The sequence below is a fragment of the Trichomonas vaginalis genome, chromosome III (assembly GCF_026262505.1).
Source record: "Trichomonas vaginalis G3 chromosome III, whole genome shotgun sequence".
Classification (NCBI taxonomy): Eukaryota; Parabasalia; order Trichomonadida; family Trichomonadidae; genus Trichomonas; species Trichomonas vaginalis.
Window position 1 is genome coordinate 18,400,813 of NC_067205.1, and position 19,455 is coordinate 18,420,267.

Sequence of the window (19,455 nt, forward strand, 5' to 3'; positions counted from 1 at the left end):
TCTTGCAGCGGGTTCGAATAGACAGGGAATGAATAGATATGATATCTCAGATGACCCCAAAGATGTTAGCACAGGTATTTTCTGTGGAACTGCAGGAAATCATACACATGTTGTAGCTGGTATTACAGACCCAGCAGGTAATGGAAAAGATTATATGCCTCCTTATATAACAATGCACGCTTGGATACGAGTTGGTTAAAATCTTTAACTTTACATAAATGAGCTTGAAAGAAGTATTCGAACAACATCCATGGAGGTCTTTTAAGAAATTCAATGAAGCTGCAAAGAGTTCGGGATTTACTAACAGAGCTGAAGTGAAAAGGTTCTTTGACAAAAATGTTGTACATCAAACAAAAATAAATCCTTACGACTACTTTTTACCAATTTACTCCAACACTCCTGACGCATACCAATTTGACACTCTCATTCAAAGCAGAAAAGGAGGACATAAACCATTCCTCATCTTCATTAATGTTAACACTCGCAAAGCTTTTGCGTATATAATGAGAAATAAAGGAACTCATGAAGTGTTAAGAGTTTTACAAAAGTTTGTAGCAGAACATAGCCCAAGTATTTTAACATCAGACCAAGACGGTGCATACCTCAGCAACGAAATCACAGAATTTCTCATTAAGCATAACATAACTCACTACACTACTGAAGACCATAACCATAACATACTCGGTATCATTAACCGCTTCATAAGGACTCTCAGAGATTTAAATCAAGAGCGAGACTTTACCGAAGAAACAATGAAACATTTCATCGAAGTTTACAATTCCTCAACACATTCTACAACAGGACATACACCAAATTCAATGACACAACAACAAGAAGAAAAGTATATACAAAAGAAACGAAGTCAAACACAAAATATCAGAAATTCAACACAATTTACTCTCATTCCTGGAACAAAAGTTCGTGTAGTTCTTGACGACAAACCGTTGACAAAGAAACGTTTAAGGTTAAGTCGAAATTATTATATCGTAGACTCTACGCAAGGTAATGGATATCTTATAAAAGCTGCTGACGACTCCATAGCATTTTACCCTCGTCATAAATTAGTCGAAAGTAGTAATGGCAAACTTGCTGAAACCATTGACGAAGCAAAGCGAGGAGTGGTTATTGAAATACTTGACTACAACATAAACGATGACACTTATAAAGTAAGATATGAAGGAGGCGTTGAAGATGTTATACCATCTAAGAACTTGAGAGAATCTAAACCAACTCATCTGGGACCATTAGAGCGGGAGTACTGGAAAGATAAAAACATGCCAGAAAGAATAAGAAAATTCTTCTAAACTTTTTCGTTGGATGTAAATCAGACAAAAATATATTATAGGTGAAGAGGTGAGATTTCACCTGTTTTCTCACCTGTTTTTTCACCTCTTGAATTTTCGTGAATTTCCTTAAGATAGAAAAAATAAAGTTAGTTTTATTTTTATTTATTTTTTATTTTGTATAAAAGATATGATTTCAACAATCGGCACAACAACAATTCAAGCCGCGAACGGCGGGACTCTGTCCACAACAACTTCACCAAACTCGTTAGTCATGAATCCAACATCTATGTTAGTAGAGATGGAAAGCTTCATTCCTTCTTCATTTACTTTCGAAACAGAAAATCAAAAAATTAAGCAAGAACTTTTAACAAGTAATTTAGACTGTAGTGCGAAAGATGAAACAAATGAACAGTATCTTTATGAAATGGAGGACCTCATCGACCATTTACCTAAACTACCTGAAATTCAGCATCAAAAAAACTATTCCTGAATTCGACGAAATTGAAGTCAAAGCAACTGACTCAGTAGAAATAAAGAAGTTCATACGTAAAGTAAATTATGAATTCCTTGGTTTTCATTGCAACCATAAAGTTATGGACAAAGATTGCGATATGGTATATAAGAATGTTTCTGACATATATAAATCTGAAGAATTTAAGACCTACGACAACTTTGTTTCGTTAGTTGCTGAATGTGTTTGGGAAATAAGAGATAAAGATAGAAGAGGCAAAGTATGGAACGAACAACTAAGACCCGCTATGTTTGAGATGAAGAGAGCAATTGACGCTTTAGTTGTTCTAGCAGGTCAAATTTCAATGTATAATGCAAAAATGAACCCACAATGTTCAAAATGTAAAGCAGCAATAAGGAAATATAACTACTCCGTCAAAGAGATAGAAAGAATGCGAAACGACTATGCAGACTTAAAGAAAGAAGCAGAAAAGCCAGCAGAAGATAAAATGGACATGTTAGCATTTCTGAACAAAAACTATCCAACAGTAGAAGATTTCCTTCTATCTGACGTCAAGAAGAAATATAAAGAGACTTTCGGCATTGTTAAAACTTTTGATATCCTCAGCGAAGAAATAGAAGCTACAAAACTGTTTAGGATTTCAAATATACATCGTACAATTCATGTAAAACGCTTGTGAAAAAAAGAGGTGAAAAATTAGGTGAAAAAAGAGGTGAAATCTCACCTCTTCACCTAAATTATATTTTTGGTCATTTACACTCATTTACGAAGAAGTCATGACAAAGCATTTACGATGAAATCTTGACAAGGCATTTACGAAGAAGTTATGACAAAGCATTTACGAAGAAGTTATGACAAAGCATTTACGAAGAAGTTATGACAAAGCATTTACGAAGAAGTTATGACAAAGTCATGAGGGTGAAAAAATTAGGTGAAAAAGAGGTGAAATCTCACCTCTTCACCTAAATTATATTTTTGGTCAAAGCTTCCACGAGAGAAAAGATTCCTCATTTGCTAAGGATTCCAAAAATGAAAAAATCGTTGATTTCGGCTGAGAAAAAACGGCAAAAACGCCTTCTTCCACGGGAACAAAGAAATAAAGAAGAAATAAAGTAAATTTTTTATTTATTCCGTGGAAGATAGAGCACTTTTATGACACTTTTTATTCACGACAAACAAGACAAACAAAGAAAATAAGAAAAATACGGCGCTGTCGCGGTTCGAACCACAGACTCTGACCCTCCGATAACACCACCTTAGACCACTGTGCTACGTAGCCTGTCGACATAAGATTTTATAAATTGCATATTTGACGTAAATTTATTTCCATCTAGCTTCCCACCGCATAAGATATTCTACGTGTTTTGTAAGACATTCATTAAACTTCTTTTCTATTGCATCTAATCTTGCGTTATTTTTTTCAATAGCTTGTCTGTATTCTTCATCATCTCCAGCAGTGTTTGGGTCTTCACGTTTAAAATATTCATTGTTAACGCAATTTTTTATCTACAAATTTTATTAGTGTTTGATTCACTTCGTTATGATAACGGTCATATTCTTTCAATACGTAAGTGAAGACAAAATGCGTCGTACCTTCAATCTTAAAGCTTAAAGAACTTTCAACACAGTTTTGAGGGTCTGTCAGTGCGTCAATGAGATAGTATTCGAAGTCAGTCAATAATCTTTTTAAAGTCATTTCATACAGGAATAAAATTTAATGTTGTGAAGAAATAGTGTTTATCTCAGAAAAAATAACGCTAATTTTATTTTTTTATTTATTTTTTTATTTTGTATGTAAAGACAGTAATGTCAACATTAGAGAACACAACAACTGCTATCGTTCATGAAGCCATAAATGAAGAATACGAGTACATACAATATAACAAACAGTTACGTCTCATTCGTTCAGTCAAAGATGACATGTACAAATGCAAAGTATTTTGACGGCTTGTTTTGCTCCAGATACTAAGCTTCCTAAAGACTGGTTTAGGAACCAAAGCACCATAGAACTATTAAGTGAAGCACAGCGAGACGTACTTTTTTCTGAAAACAGTGAAGAACAGCGAGTAGGTAAAAAATCCCAGTCGCCAAAACTCTATGAAAACCGTGAAAAATTGCCAAACGGTTTGAGAGGATATTATGTTCATAGACTTTTAGTAAATGCAGTTGCAATGTGGGCTTCACCACGTTATGCTTGGAATATTTACAAACTTCTTGACGAACTTCACAGACAAGAACGTGGAGAGATGGAAAAGAAACTTCAAGCAAAAGATGAAGTCATTGAATCCAAAGACAAAAGCATACAGAAAAGAATACCGCGTTCAGTACCAAAAGGAAAGGAAAAGAGTTATAAGTATATGATATATACTGAAGAGTTGGAGAAAGAAGAAGACAGAGATATGGTTATGTTGCATTTAGTCAGAAGAAACAACAAAAGCTTTTATGACCTTGCTAAGATTTTACAAATCTGACAGAAACTGGTTCTATCGTGAAAACTTACCGATTTCAATGACACCGAATGAGCAAATAAAGGAAATTGTCAAAAGTACTCTTCCTCAAACACACTATGACATCAAAGGTTGCACAATACTTACATTCAAAGAACTTACCATTACTGAAGGAAAAAACAGAATATTTCGATAACTTCAAAGAGGAAGAATAAAAAAATCTAAGCTAATTTTATTTTTTTTATAAAATTTTATCTCATATGAAAGAACATGAATTTAGATATTCGGAACTCATGACAGAAGAAGAGAACGAACAACATGTAAAAGATTATGCAAAATTTCTGAAGACATACAAAGCATTTAAACAATATCTAAATGCTTCTAAAGATTATGCAAAATTTCTGAAGGTATATAAAGCTTATGAAAAAGCGTATGAAAAGTTTATATTGGGAATTGTTGTAAAATATCGATATGAAGACTAACCAAAAATATATTTTTTGCTTAAATGACGTCAGGGTCAATTTCTTCAACCATTTTCACTTCCTTCGTCAATGTCAATAGAAGCTTCTTCAACCTTTGGTAAGAATTTCTGTATAACATCTTTGTTCGTTATTGTCTTCAGAGATGAAGGATAATATTTCACATTTGTTTCACCTTTCTTATATTCTTTCTGTTCGGAAAGATTTAAAGCAATACTGAAGAAGAAGTCAATGTTAGAGTTCTTTATAACAGTATAATGAGTATCTTTGACATTCACGAAGAAACCCTTTTGTTTCAAAAATACTGCTAACTCTTGTGAAGTATAACGTTTTGCGGTCAATGACGATAGCTAATGGTCTGACATACTGACCGAACTTAGATTCTTTCACAAACTTCTTGTTAAAGATAATTAACATTTGAAGCACCATTGAACTCATTCTTGATGGCATTAGCGAGAGCATTGTATGAAAAGAACTTGCAATCTTGCATGTGTTTTCATTAAAATAAAAATATTAAATTATTTTGAAAAATAACTTAAAAATGTAATCTAATTTTTTCAAAAAATATTTTTTTATTTCCTACTAAAGATGTATCGGAAGTTGTCTAAGTTAGAAGCACTCGGAAATAAAACAACTTCTTACAAGAAGCTAACATAGATGTTGCAAAACATTACGCAACAAACAAAAAGCACTCGCTGACTTCATTAAAGACTATAATGGTGCATAAGTTATGATAGAATTCATGAGTTCATAAAGCCGCAACGGGCGAGGACGAAGTCCATGCAATAGCATTTCCTTTAAATGACGTTGCTATTGACTTATATCATAGACGTTCAATACCCTCATGAAGTAAGGCGTGAGATGTTTGACATAAAAATGCGAACGTTGGTCATACTCGTAAAGCTCTTTCTCATGATGTTCGTCAAGAGATGTTTGACATAACAAATGCGAACGTTGGTCATACTCGTAAAGCTCTTTCTCATGATGTTCGTCAAGAGATGTTTGACATAACAAATGCGAACGTTGGTGAAACAAGAAGAAGAGACGACACACTGAAACAACAGAGAAGAGAGATGTTTTAAAAGTGCTATAGAACAAGTTCGCAAGCTAACGATGTCATTCGTTCCATTGACGACAAACCAAAAGAAGGTGAGAGATGGTTAAAGAAAGATGAAGAGAATAGGAAGAGAAATGTGAAGTCAGGCAATAGACTCATTGACTTTAACATCGAAGCTTTAGATGAACCAAACAGAGACTACTTACACAAACATTTCGGTAAGGTTTTCATGAGACTCTTAGAGAAAATTAAAATAAACTCACAACAAAGATGGATGGTATGTTATAAACTTGGTGGAAAGTATGAATGTTCTACGTTAAACCTCAATAATATTGGAACATTACTACATCAGCTCTTGAAGGAGAACTTTATATCAGAGATAGAAGCAAATGCTGCAGGTATTGTTGAAATGCACTATGACTTCTTCTTGACAAACATAAAGAATCTTACTGAAATAAAGATGTATGATTTAACAGAATATGAAGGCTTAACGATGTCAGATGTAAAGAAAGGCAAACCAAAAAAGAGACCATATAGAGATGAAAGCACACTGACAAATGACCAGAAAGCCATTTTGGAAGCTCTTAAGCAAACAGGAAACCCAGCACTTATAGAAAGCTTTTGGAAAGATAATGGTGAAAAGAAGTTTTATAAGAAGAGAAGCGGGTCAGTTCTGGAAGTATCTTTGCACATTACCTATAAATCTTGACGCTACCAAATCTTCAATGAATTGAACAAAAGAACTGCAACACTTATGACAGAAGACAATTGTTTCGTTTATGCTTGCATTCAGGCTGGAGTAAATGAAGAAACTATTGACCACATGAGAGAAGTCATTCGTGTTAGAGACTTTCCTCAAAGTAAAGTACAAGAAATTTCTGACGCAACAGGTATAGCATTTAATGTTACCATTGGTTACTTCAATGACTCAAGACATAATGAAATAAAGAGATACATACCAAAAGAATGTGAAACTGTTAAACTATTGACTTACTTCTTGTTGAAGACCACTACATGCTAAACGAAAGATTACCAATGACAACATATTTCATTCGCAACTATATAGAAATCTTGAAGGAGTGTGGTGGAATGAACATTGAAAACAGATGAAATATATACAAGAGAGGATAAATACATTAGTTCGCATGATAGAACTACACCGCTATGGGATGTTATGAAAACATTGTGGGAGTGCAAATATTTCGAACCTATTTCTTATGGAGAACTTTTCACATATACTACTGACTTATATAAACAGAACCTTGCACCATTTAAAGATTTGACATATGCTCCAAAGTATTGTGTACAACTGAAGAAGAAAGCAGAGTCAAAAGAAGTAAATAAAAAATGTAAAGTTCATTCCTGAGCACGTTTTCTTTGCTGACTTTGAGTGTAGTACGGATGGCTTTCATAAAGCTTTTAACATCTGTTATGACAGTGAAGATGGTTCAGTGAGTGAAAGCATTTGGGGTCAAAACTGTGCAACAGAATTTTTGGAAAGACTCCCTGACAAGAGTTTAATATATTTTCACAACCTCAGTTATGACATAAACTTCATCTTAAGACACATGACAGAAGTGAAAGGAACTCCCATCATTAAAGGTTCACGAACAATGCAAATAACTGGTTTATATAAAGGACGGGCAATTATTATAAAAGACTCTTACAGTGTTATAAATAAGAAGCTTAAACTATTTCCTGCTATGTTTAACTTACAAACAGGACCGAAAGAAGTATTTCCATATAACTACTACAGCAGTGTTTTGTTAGCAAATGACAACAGAACTGGTGTCATTTCTGAAGCATGTAAGTTTATCCGGGATGCAGATACATTTATGAAAAACATAGATTCCATCAAAGGTTGCAGAATAGATGAGAACCACTTCGACTTAGAAAAATATAGCACGTTTTACTGCAAACAAGATGTAAGAATTTTAAGAGAAGGTTTTGTAAAGTTCCGCAATGACTTATTGAAAGAGTTTGATTTAAACGTTTATGACTACGTTAGTATTTGTTCAATTGCTAACAAATTGTTTGAGAACAGAGTATACTTCCCGAATGGAAATCTTTATGACCTCTCAAATAAACCAAGAGAATTTATTTCGAGATGCATTCAAGGTGGAAGATGTATGTTGTCAGATAACATGAAACAAAAGAGCAAAAAGAAACTCATTGCTGACTTCGACACTGTTTCATTATATCCTTCAGCTATAGCAAGACTTTATACTTTAGAAGGTATTCCAAAAGTATTGAAGGAAGAAATGTTAAACACAGAGTATCTCATGAGACATTTATTCGATGATGACCAAAAGGAACCCATTGGTGAAAAGTTTATGTCTGGCTTCTTTGTTCTCATTAAGATAACAGAGATTGGTATACCCAGACACTTTCATTTAATAGTTTGCGACCCTGAACTAAATCCAGAACTTAACGTTCCAAGAAGTTCAAACACTTGCTGTCTCATGTATGTTGACCATATAACATTACAAGACCTCATAAAATATCAAGGTGTCAAATGTGAAGTGTTGCAAGGATACTATTACGATGGAAACAGAGATATGAGAATAAGAGATGAAGTAAAGAAGTTGTTTGAGTTAAGGTTAAAGTATAAGAAAGAAAAAACCCCTTACAAGAAATTATAAAACTCATTCTGAACAGCATTTATGGCAAAACTATTCTATCTCCTATTGAGTCAAAAATAACCATAGTAGATGACAAAGATGCTATAAGATATGCTATAAGAAATTACAACCATATAGTGAAGTTCGAAGGTTTGGATGGTTCAGATAAAACTATTTTCAAGCTAACGAAAAGCATTTGCAGACACTTTAACTTCTGTCCACTTGGTGTTAATATTCTGTCTATGTCAAAACGTATTATGAATGAAGTATTCTGTACTGCAGAGGACATGGGTCTTCAAATATTTTACCAGGATACCGACAGTATGCACTTATATAATGAAGACATCCCAAAGCTTGCAGCAGAGTTTAAGAAGAGATACGGTAGAGAACTTATAGGAAAGAACCTTGGTCAATTTCATAGCGACTTTGCAGAAATAACACCTGGAAAACAAAGTTTAGCTTATAAAAGTATTTTCTGTGGAAAGAAGACCTACATAGACTTACTCACGAATGATTTAAATGAAGTTGCATTTCACTGCAGAATGAAAGGCGTGAAGCAAGATGTTATTGCTTTAACCGCTAATGAAATGTTTCCTGAAGCTATACAATGCTATTACAATGAAGATAAGAACATTCACATACCTGTTGGAACATATGACAAAGACTCTGAGTTCAGTTTAATGAAACTTTACAAAGCACTTTATGATGGTCAAGAGATTGCATTCGACTTATGTAAGTCATGTCAACCTTGCTTTGCTGAAAAGTTCAACTTTTCAATAACGACTAAAACAAGCTTTATTCGTAAGTTGAAGTTCTGAGGTCATTTATTTTTGTCAGCAATGAGGTCATTTGTGATAAAAATAAGCCGCTAGCGGCATGGGCGAAGCCTATGTGGTCATTTACAATACAGCTATTGTAGAGTTTAACAATTGTGCTTCAATGTATAAACAATCTTTCCCATCTGGAGGTAAGAACACTGGGCACTTATGGTCATGAGTGGAGAACATGTCTATCCAAAACTCACGATTGAAGCCAGTAAGCTTGTAATACTTAGGATTTGACAGTGGTGAAGTTCTTGTATGACCAATGAACTCATTTTCAACTCCCTTACTTAAGTTTGAATATAATATAGCTTGCTTTCTATCCCAAATGCCAGGTGTTACAATCTTTGAAAATTCATTTTTCCTCGGAAGTATTGCATCATAATTGAAAACATTCTTGAAGTCTTCATTGGGTTCAGAGATTTGAAACCTTATACGTAATGGATTTTCTTTCTTTTTAGCGACTTCATTGAATGGTGAATATATAACAAACTGACAGTCATGAGTTCCATCTTCATTTTCATTAAATTCATAATGAAAGTCTATAAGTTGTGGCTGACTACCTTCTTCTTTCAGTTGTGCAAGAAACTCACGTAAAGGCTGTAAAGTTTGTACTTCAATATTGAACTTTTTCTCGAACATCTCATTAAATGAAATCATACATTGCAACAATGTTGTATCGTCTTTAAAGTATTTGTATATGTGAATGTTTTGGGCGCTTAAAGACTGTTCGTCATTTTCTATCTCGACTTGAAGTATAAAGTCAACCTTTCTGAAAGCACGTGTTATATACATAGATGTTATGCCAATGTACTTCTCTTCATTTATGTTCACAATCCAGTCTGTTGGAAACTTAAACGTTACTCTGTTCCCCTTTATTTTGACGTCAGGGTTTTCACTACTGAACGCAACAGATAAAGGTATTTGTCTATACATTTAGTTTGGATAAAAATAAACCATTTACTCTTTCTTTGCTTCAGCTTCCTTTGCTTTTTGTTCTTCCTTTGCTTTTGCTTCTTCTCTAGCTTTTTTCGCCAGCAAACGTGGGTTCTTCTGTCTTCCAGCAGCTAATGCAGCTAGTTGTTTTTCACTAAGTTTTCTCTTTGGTCTCTCTGGCTTTTGTTCTTGTTTTTGTTCCTTCAGTTCGGATAAAATTTGCTCACGAATTTCTTTCTTCAATGCTTCAACATCTATGACCCCTTGGGTCTTGTCCGTAGGCTTGTCTGAGTCATTTGACTGCAGATAAAAAACAAAATTAAAACTTTAACCGATGTAAAATGAGCTTGTCAAAATCAGAGCGAGAGTCTATTATATTAAATGACGCAGAGGAATACAACATCCTTTCTATTATGTAAGTCAGAGTAAAGATGGTAAAATATACGTAAGAAAAAGAAAGGTTCCATTAGCGAATGCAGAGAGCGACAACATTAAGGTGCATGGCAAGGGTGAAGTCCACGAAGCCCATATAAAACCTTCTGTTCAAACTGAAAAGTCAATAGAACAGAAGAAAAGAAGCCAGATGTACTTTCAATAACGAACCAAGAGCTTATTGCAAAGTTCGTGAATTTCATTGAAAAACAAACCGAGTCAAAGAATCCTGACCCGCCAGTGAAAGAAGTTGAGACAAAAGAGAATGTACAGTTCATTATTGAAAATGTCAAGAAACAACTTCCACCACGAATGCCAAGAAGAAGAGTGAGAATAATGAAGTAAATAGATATTTTTATCCGAAGTAAATACATGCAGAACGAACAGTTAAACGAATTTACTCCAGCAGAGCATATTCATCAGATTCGCTCATATTTCGATATCATAGACAATGCAGTTCAAATTGGTGACACTAATAGAAAATATTCTGACGCAAAGATTCCATCACAACCTGGAACTGCTAAAGATAACACATGGGTAACATTCAATCTCTCACCTCCTGGTGAAAATATGTTGGACCTTTACAATACATTCATTACGTATAAAATAGAAGGTCAATTTATTGTAGATAAAGAAATTGGTTCAGGTTCCAATAAAACAAACCCACCAGGATTTTGGATTGGTTTCGATGACGCTTTCTATGCAGTTACTGGATATCAAATCCTTGCAAATGGTCGTATCGTATATTCTCAAGACAACGCAAGAGAAGAAGCATATATAACTTCAAACTCACAAACTACCGAACAAATAAAGAAAGTAGATGTTTTCTCAAAGACTCGACATGAAGATGTATGGAGTCATTCGGGAACATGCAGAACAGGACAAATTGTTAGTGGTCCAATTACAGCAGGAAAATCATTTGATTTTAAGCTTCGTTTAAGAATTCCTGTTAGAAGATTCCTTCCATTAGAAGCTATTCGATTTATTCCAGCTTTTGCAGGAAACATTCAGCTTAAAGTAAAGTTCAGTAGCGACGCCTTACAATGCACATCTATATCTGTAAATGATATCATTGCTTTCAATCCAACTCTTAAAGTTGCATTTGCTTCAGATTCAAATCCACCGACAAATAAATTTGTTCCATGGAATGAACCATTCACTATGATAACGAAGGCAGTAGAAGCTAGTGGAACAGTTACTATTACAACTGTAACCCAGCAACTATTTCGAACAAAGATGGATTTTAATGAATGTTTCATTCATCCAAAGTCATTCTCTTTAGACCCTAACATTTATACAGAACTTGTAGAACATTATACAAACGAGGCTTTATGTTTTCCTGTTAAAGTTATGGATTGGATTCCTATGGACGGTTCATTCTCAAAAAATACAGATAGTTCAAGTGCAACATTTACAGCAGCTTATACGCCTATTAATGTTAAAAGTATTTGGGCACTATTTAGAAAGAAAGACAACTATTATGTTAATTTTGAGAACCCTAAGTTTAAATATCTTCAGCTTTCCATGGGAGCTTATGGAAATATGCCTGCAGAACCTGAAAAATCATATGGACCTGTATTTTATGAAATGGTTGCGAACGCTTGCAATACAAACAATGATATGATAGGATTTAATGAAGATGTTATGAGGTCATTGGTGGATGATGGTAGTGTGGAACATAAATGGGATAGCTATGACAACACACATTTCTTATGTGGTTTTCCAACAGAAGTGGACTTTTGCTTCCAGCAAGGTCAAACATCTACTGCTCCAATAACATACAAATTGTCTGTTAAAGGACCTATTGAACTAGCAACTGAAAATGTACCAAAGCCACTTATTGGATTTATGAGGGATTGTTGCTTTGCCATTCAGGTGCGTGCTAATGGAATCCCCATAATAAGATTAGATGACTATAACTTAGCTACGGACGACAGTGAGGAATAAAGGATGAACGTTTATTTTTAAAGCTTATAAATGAGTTCTTCATCAAGCTCTCGTGAACCTTCACCATCTATGAAACAAACTTTACCAAACGATTATGGAGCACCTATTGAATATTTCTTACGAGCTGCACAATGGCAAAGAGCAGTTTCACCAAGGTTAGGTGTTCCACCAGCTCCTGTCAAAAATAGCATTTGGTCAAGTCCTTATATAAGATATGGTCTCCCACTAGGTTTGCTAGCTACAGCAGGAGCAGTAATGATGTTGAAAAGAAACAAAGCAAATGTTATAAATAATACTGAAGTAGCTGAATTTGAACAAACTCCGACACCATCGCCAAAACCAACGTCAAAACCAACGCCTTCACAAACAACACCTTCAATGACTCCTGAACCTATGAAAGTACAAACTCCTGTTCAAAAGTCAACTCCAAAACCGACTCCAACATTTAAACCAGAACCTACTCCTCAAATAAATCGTAAAACTCCTGCGTTTCCTTACTGAAAAAATAATGTTAGTTTTATTTTATTTGAACATTTTATTTAGAGTAAAATGACGACTAAAGTCACTGAAGCAATGAAACAAAAATTTTTGGTAGAATACATTAAATCAGGAGCGGTTCCAGAAGGTTTTTACGTTCATACTATGAAGGATGGTAGAGTTCAGTTTAGAAAGATAAAGCAACCATTAGATAGAGAAGGTATATTAAGGAAGATTAAACTTCATGAGGACAACATTGCTGAACTTAAGAAGAAGTTAGAAGAGTTGGAGAAAGGAAGAGAGTTATAAAGTAATGAATTCAACAGACCCAAAGAGTCAGAGCCGCTTTGCGGCTAGGGTGAAAAAAGAGGTGAAAAAAGAGGTGAGATTTCACCACTTCACCTAAATTTATTTTTTCACCTCTGACAACGTTTATTTTTAAGTTTATTTTATTATTTAGCGAGAACGTTTATTTTTATATAAATGACAGAACAAAAATATAACATATCTACTCAACAGGAATGAGACCCTTACTGACTATGTATTCGTTTAATGCTTGATGAAAACAATGGTACATATTATCGTATGGGTATACACAGCGTCTGTTTCCATCGTCGTCGTATATGTAGAGCTCAAATCCAGTCCAACCTTCTTTTGTACAATATGTAGCTTTATTTAAGTATGCATTTATGTAGATAAGGCAATTTTCTTCATCGCTCCAGAAATAATTTTTGTTCTTTGTTGAAATAGTTTTCGTTCCTCTGCGACCATAAGGAATGTATGCAATGAACTTTGCGTCATATGGGATTGTAATATATTCAGGGTTTCTTTCATCGTCAATGGGTCTGTCTTTGTTAAAATGCATGTTTCTCAGTTTTACTTGAGTTTTGAATAGTTCACGGAAACGTTCTGGGAAAGAGTCATAGTAAATGTAGTCGGACATGTCTTTGTAATGAAATAAAAAATTTAAAAAAATAAAAATAAGGTTATTTTTATTTAGTGAGGACGGTAGTGAAGTCGTTAGTGAAGTCGTTAGTGAAGTAGTTAGTGAAATCGTTAGTGAAATCATTTATGTGTCAGATGGTTTTGTAAATATTTAAGGTTAAGTTGGTGTTATGGTTGTGTTGTAAAATATACGTTACCGGTTTCGTAAAGTGTCAAACCGTTAACTTGGGTAAGGTGGAACGCAGTGCCGCCGTACCCAAGTTAGGGATACTAACTTCCAATGTTTCAGGAGTTGGTGGATATTTCGTCTTCTTAAATGGAATCCACTCATCATATACATGAGGATCCCATGCAGTCATAATAAAAATAAAGCTTTTTGAATATATTCAATTTTTAAATGATATTTTCACGGGTTAAATATAAAATAAAGAATAAGATGTAAATTATTAAAATATTTAATTTTAAATTTTGAACCCGTGATAAATATTTTTTTGCATTGTTATTAATAATGAAAAATAAAGCTTATTTCAATGAAAATTGTTCTGCAAATTTATTTCACTTTTGACCTCACTTTTTCCGTAATTCAATTTTTTACTTTTAATATTTCAGATCTTCATAATATCATTTGAAAAATTAACCATATAAAAAAATCAAGTTATCAATTCACTTTTCCCGTAATTCAAAAATCAAAAATATAAATAATATATCTTTTTATCAAATATTATTATTATATTCTATGAAAAATGAGGTCCGGAAATTTTGCGGATTCCCGTAACTCAATTTTACGGAAAAAGTGCAGTAAACTATTCAAAATACGGAAAAAATGGTGTAAACTAATGATTTTATGGTAAAATCACGGAAAGTCCCGGAAGAATATATGTGCCTATATGAAATTATACAAAAATGAATCAAACGCATTTTAAAAGATTGTTCTTGTATTATAAATGCTATTCACAGATTTATTAGTTGAAGAAAATTACCAAATTTTTGCCGATTTACAAAAAATGATTTACAAAGCATATTTTTATAAGGCTTAAAAAATCTTTAAAATGTGACCGGTGACGGAAATCCATGGTAACCAACTGCGGTTCCCGTTTGGAATGCCATACCTCTATCCTTCTGAGTGATGCTCTTGGGTCTTCATCTAGCGCTTGAAGAATTGCTTTGATTTTTCTTTGATCCGGCGATTTTTTGTCAATTTTTATGATGGGCGCCTTTTTGTTCATGAAGTGATACATCCTAACATGATACGTTACAGTGGAATAGCTAGGAGCATCCATACCGAAGCATTTTACCAATGTCTCGTAGATTTTTTTACAGTCTTTGCATTTTTTTGCAAGAGCGAGGATGTTTTCTTTATGATTCATTAAAAAAATGAAAAAAATCCCGCCAAAATTTCCCGCGAAACCGCCTCTTGTCTCAAAATTCATTTTATATCCCGGCATGGCGCCAAAATACAACATACTCATCATATACATATATTCATATTTTTTATTATATATTTATAATCAGCATATATCTCCTTTAATAGTCTCATATAGAGCGCTGTGCTAAACGCACCTTTGGACACCCTATATATTTGAATAATGAACAAAACTATTTGTATCACTCATTTCATCGCTATCTTCACTTTTCAAAGCAATACAACCTTCGTAACCAGACACGAAAGAACTCCCTCCACTTCCTGCACCAGAAATATCAAGTGTTGCGCCACTCCAATATCCATTTCCTCCCATTCCACCCATGTCTGTCGATCCTTCGATTAATGGAGCCACTTCAAACTTCCCATTTGCATGCCTCCAACCATTATCAGTTGATGAAGAACCTCCATTTTTCTGAGTAGCCCCATTTGTAATAACTCCAGAACAGTAATGTACTTCACCTTCTGAATCACATGCTGAATGGCCGGGTTCTCCTTCAAGCCCGCCTCCGTTGCCACCAATGGAACCGGCCCATTCAGCACCTCCTCCACCAGCTGCAACCATAATTCGCGAACGAAGAGATTTAGCATCTGACCAATCAAAAAAATTCTCATTCACATAAAGTCGAACATCGGAAGATCCACGTAGTTTGCATAATTAAAATATGATATTGAACCGATAAATAAGTATAATTTTAAATTTTTATTCAAATTTAAAATCCCGGAGGTATAACCCCCTAATCCTGGTATTGAATTTGGTTTTTGATATTTTCCTGCTGATCCCCATGCTTCTATTCTGTAAATACCTGTTGATAAATCAACTGTGTATGGAGTACAATCTTCAATCGAATCTCCGCATGGATATCCAAATGTAAATTCGCCTAGGCTGCGTGTTACATTGAGTTTTCCAATATTATCTTTTGATAATCTGTAGGAAATCAATTTTTAACTTTTAAATCTCTTAAATACATAGTGAAAAAATCAATGATTATCTCGGAGGGAGATATGTTTTGATGTCCTGTAATGTGAAATACTTTATGAATGGCTAATCTTGAATATTCGATTGGTTGTTTTATTAAAAATATTCAATATAAATTGAATGCATAAGAATTTCAGGTGTGATGCTAAATAGTCCCAGATGCATTATACTTTAGGATTTCGATTATTAATTTAAGGAGAAAAGTAACAGAATAATTCTTCAAAACATGAAAACTAAAGTTCAGTAAATGAGTCAAGGTGTTCAATATGATTCGGATGATAGGCATGTTCTTATCAAATTACCATCCGGAACAAGAACATTCACCGTTCCTTCAAGTGTTCAACGAATTCAAGCAGGCAAAACTGGAAATTCAGCATTTTTACTATGCAAGTCAACAATTCAATCTGTATACTTCGAACAGAACTCACAACTCACAGATTTACAATCTTTTTGTTTCTCAGAAACTTCGGTTGAAACAGTTGACTTCAGTCACTGCAACAATCTCATAATATTTACAGAATCTTTATTTTCAAACTGTTTATCTCTTCAATCCATAATATTTCCTCCAAACTTAGAACAAATCGGAAAAGATTGTTTTTCAAGTTCATCAATTACCTCTCTTGATATTCCAAACAGTGTCACAATCATCAATGATTTTCAAGACTGCAAATCATTAACATCAATTTCAATAACTTCGAACTCAAATCTTCAAACAATTGGAATTATAACTAACATATCAATTTCACAATTTTATATTCCAAAATTTGTCAGATCTATCAAATACTTTCCATATTGTCCAATAACATTGTTTACCGTTCATCAAGAAAATCCTAATTTTGATACAGATGGAACTGCAATATATAGCAAAGATTTCACAATTATGTATTGTATATCATCAAATATAGCTTCCAGTTACACTGTTAGAAATTCTGTTACCAGTATTGAACCATATTGTTTTTCGAAGAGTAATATTGCTACGTTATCATTTCCTCAGCATCCAATAGAAATATCTAGATATGCTATTTGGGGATCCCGCATTACAAATATAATTTTTAACAATGAAATGAATTTGAAAGAGACTCCAATACAGCTTGCAACGTGGAGTAGATTATTAACTAGCGTAACTCTGCCAGATACATTAATAGTAATAGGAATTTCATCATTTGCAAATTGTGCCAGTCTTAGGAATATCAATATTCCGAAATCTCTTGAGAGAATTAATGCGACAGCTTTTTTTGGATGCACAGGATTGCGAGAGATAACTATTCCAATAAAATGTGAACTCACACAAGGATGTTTCAGTTTATGTTCAAAAAGTTTGAATATTGATTTTGAGAACACAACGAAGTATCATTTTGTTGATGGTATTTTATATATGGATGATACGATGATTGATTACATCAAAGATGATATCAACAACAACATCACAATTCCATCATATTGCACAATTATTTCATATTCATTCTTTCGAAACAAAAAAGTCAATTCGATTAAATTTGATCCAAACATTCAAACAATGGTATTTGGAACTCAAGCTTTTACAGGATCAACTTTGAAATCTATTTCATTTCCAAGTTGTCTTTCATCAATAAGTCCATCTGCATTTAGTGGTTGTAAACAACTTTCTGAAGTTATAATTGATGAAACATTTACTGAGATTAGCACCAATTGCTTCATTAATTGTATAAATCTTGAAATTGTTATATTCAACAATAAAAATATATTAATATTTAATAAAGGATGTTTTCAAGGATGCAGTTCATTGAAAACACTGGACATCAGTGATCTCGCATTAAACACTATTAAAAAAGATAGTTTTAAAGAATGTGGAATTGATAGTCTCCATTTTAATAGTTATATAACAACGATCGAGTCAGGATCATTTTCGGGTTCTTCACTTCGTGAAGTCATCCTCGACAACGTTTGTCTGAGCACTATTCAACCATACACATTCTCAGACCTCTCTCATCTTGAAACAGTCCGAATTGTTGGCAACACAGTGACTACGCTCGGTTCATACAGTTTCTCTCACAACCCATCTCTCACAACATTCTACTTGGGTCCTAATGTCAGCACTATCAACGAGTACGCATTCAGCTTCTGCACACATCTTAACAACTTCGTCATCCCAGAAGGATCATCTCTTCACGTTGTCCAAGGCCACTCATTCGAAGGCTGTGATTCACTTATCTCTCTTAATGTCTTAGACAAGACTAGCCTTGTCTTCCGTTACAACGCTCTTATGAGTCTTGACTTGAGTCGTCTTATTGTCTACCTTCCAATATCTAAACTTTTCACATTCGTTGTTCCTAGTCCAGTTGCCTCTATCGAAGACTACGCATTCCAAGGTTGCGAACGTCTTCACGAGATCATCATCTCAGACGGTATCATCCGCAACATCGGCTTCAAAGCATTCGATGGATGCATCAACCTCGAACGTCTTGTCTTCCCAGACACTATTGTTGATATTGGTGATTTTGCATTCAATGGTTGCATCCATCTTGTTTGTGGTTCTATCACCGGTGGTCGTCCAAACAAAGACAGACTTATCACATGTGGTATCAAATCGAGTGCATTTGCGACCACATGTCCAGAATTCTTTGCAAATCTGAACCGCGGTACATGCAAAGTCAACATAAACACATTCACTTTCAAATTCACTCTTCTTTTCCCATTCTTATTTATGTAAAAATTTTAAAATATATACACCAGATCACAAAATGATCATTTTTTATGACAATGATTTTCAGTGGGAATATTTTTTCCCTTTCTTATTTATGTAAAAAATTTAAAATATATCTTTTTTTACATATTTATTTAATGACCATATAATCATGATGATATCTTGGTAGACTTCACAAACTGTGAATATATAACATCAATCAATATGCGTTTGCATGGTGTTCCTATTCACTTACAGACTGTTTCATTAATCTGCTTTTCACTAAAATCGTGTAATATCTTCGGAACTCGAATTTTTTCACAATTGGATATTGCACCCTTTACTCCATGTAAGAACAATTACAAATTTGAACATAAAAAATATTCATGCAAATAATAACAAAAATATTGATAAATAAGTATCTTTAATGATTATTTGAAAAATTTTATTTCGATTGTAAACTTCAGAAATTCA

General features: G+C 33.9%; 6 protein-coding genes and 2 pseudogenes across 8 annotated transcripts, besides 3 other annotated features; 5 read left to right on the forward strand and 3 right to left on the reverse strand.

The window, feature by feature from the left end:
• Nucleotides 1–14,196: part of a mobile genetic element that runs on past the window's edge.
• On the forward strand, nucleotides 819–1,304 carry TVAGG3_0724830 (integrase core domain containing protein family; the record flags this gene model as incomplete). The annotated part of the gene is made up of 1 exon (XM_051244278.1): nucleotides 819–1,304. The coding sequence occupies one exon, from the start codon at nucleotides 819–821 to the stop codon at nucleotides 1,302–1,304; it is 486 nt and encodes a 161-aa protein (XP_051090865.1).
• On the forward strand, nucleotides 1,880–2,437 carry TVAGG3_0724840 (organellar and viral DNA polymerase type B; the record flags this gene model as incomplete). The annotated part of the gene is made up of 1 exon (XM_051244279.1): nucleotides 1,880–2,437. The coding sequence occupies one exon, from the start codon at nucleotides 1,880–1,882 to the stop codon at nucleotides 2,435–2,437; it is 558 nt and encodes a 185-aa protein (XP_051090866.1).
• TVAGG3_0724850 lies at nucleotides 9,211–10,119 on the reverse strand (annotated as a pseudogene). The gene has a single exon. A coding segment is annotated over exon 1 (909 nt).
• TVAGG3_0724860 (uncharacterized protein) lies at nucleotides 10,924–12,498 on the forward strand (the record flags this gene model as incomplete). Its single annotated transcript, XM_051244280.1, has 1 exon — nucleotides 10,924–12,498. One exon carries the CDS (start codon nucleotides 10,924–10,926, stop codon nucleotides 12,496–12,498), a length of 1,575 nt encoding a protein of 524 aa, XP_051090867.1.
• TVAGG3_0724870 (uncharacterized protein) lies at nucleotides 12,529–12,999 on the forward strand (the record flags this gene model as incomplete). Its single annotated transcript, XM_001321516.1, has 1 exon — nucleotides 12,529–12,999. One exon carries the CDS (start codon nucleotides 12,529–12,531, stop codon nucleotides 12,997–12,999), a length of 471 nt encoding a protein of 156 aa, XP_001321551.1.
• TVAGG3_0724880 (uncharacterized protein) lies at nucleotides 13,484–13,918 on the reverse strand (the record flags this gene model as incomplete). Its single annotated transcript, XM_001321515.1, has 1 exon — nucleotides 13,484–13,918. The coding sequence occupies one exon, from the start codon at nucleotides 13,916–13,918 to the stop codon at nucleotides 13,484–13,486; it is 435 nt and encodes a 144-aa protein (XP_001321550.1).
• An 832-nt stretch (nucleotides 14,197–15,028) lies between the features above and the next one.
• TVAGG3_0724900 lies at nucleotides 15,029–15,398 on the reverse strand (annotated as a pseudogene). Its single transcript has one exon. A coding segment is annotated over exon 1 (370 nt).
• Nucleotides 15,029–15,494: a mobile genetic element.
• Nucleotides 15,467–15,494: a terminal%2Cinverted (terminal inverted repeat of Mariner transposon ID:TVAGG3_0724890).
• Nucleotides 15,495–16,547: 1,053 nt separating this feature from the next.
• TVAGG3_0724910 (surface antigen family) lies at nucleotides 16,548–19,008 on the forward strand (the record flags this gene model as incomplete). The annotated part of the gene is made up of 1 exon (XM_001321513.2): nucleotides 16,567–19,008. One exon carries the CDS (start codon nucleotides 16,567–16,569, stop codon nucleotides 19,006–19,008), a length of 2,442 nt encoding a protein of 813 aa, XP_001321548.1.
• Between the last annotated feature and the right edge of the window lie 447 nt (nucleotides 19,009–19,455).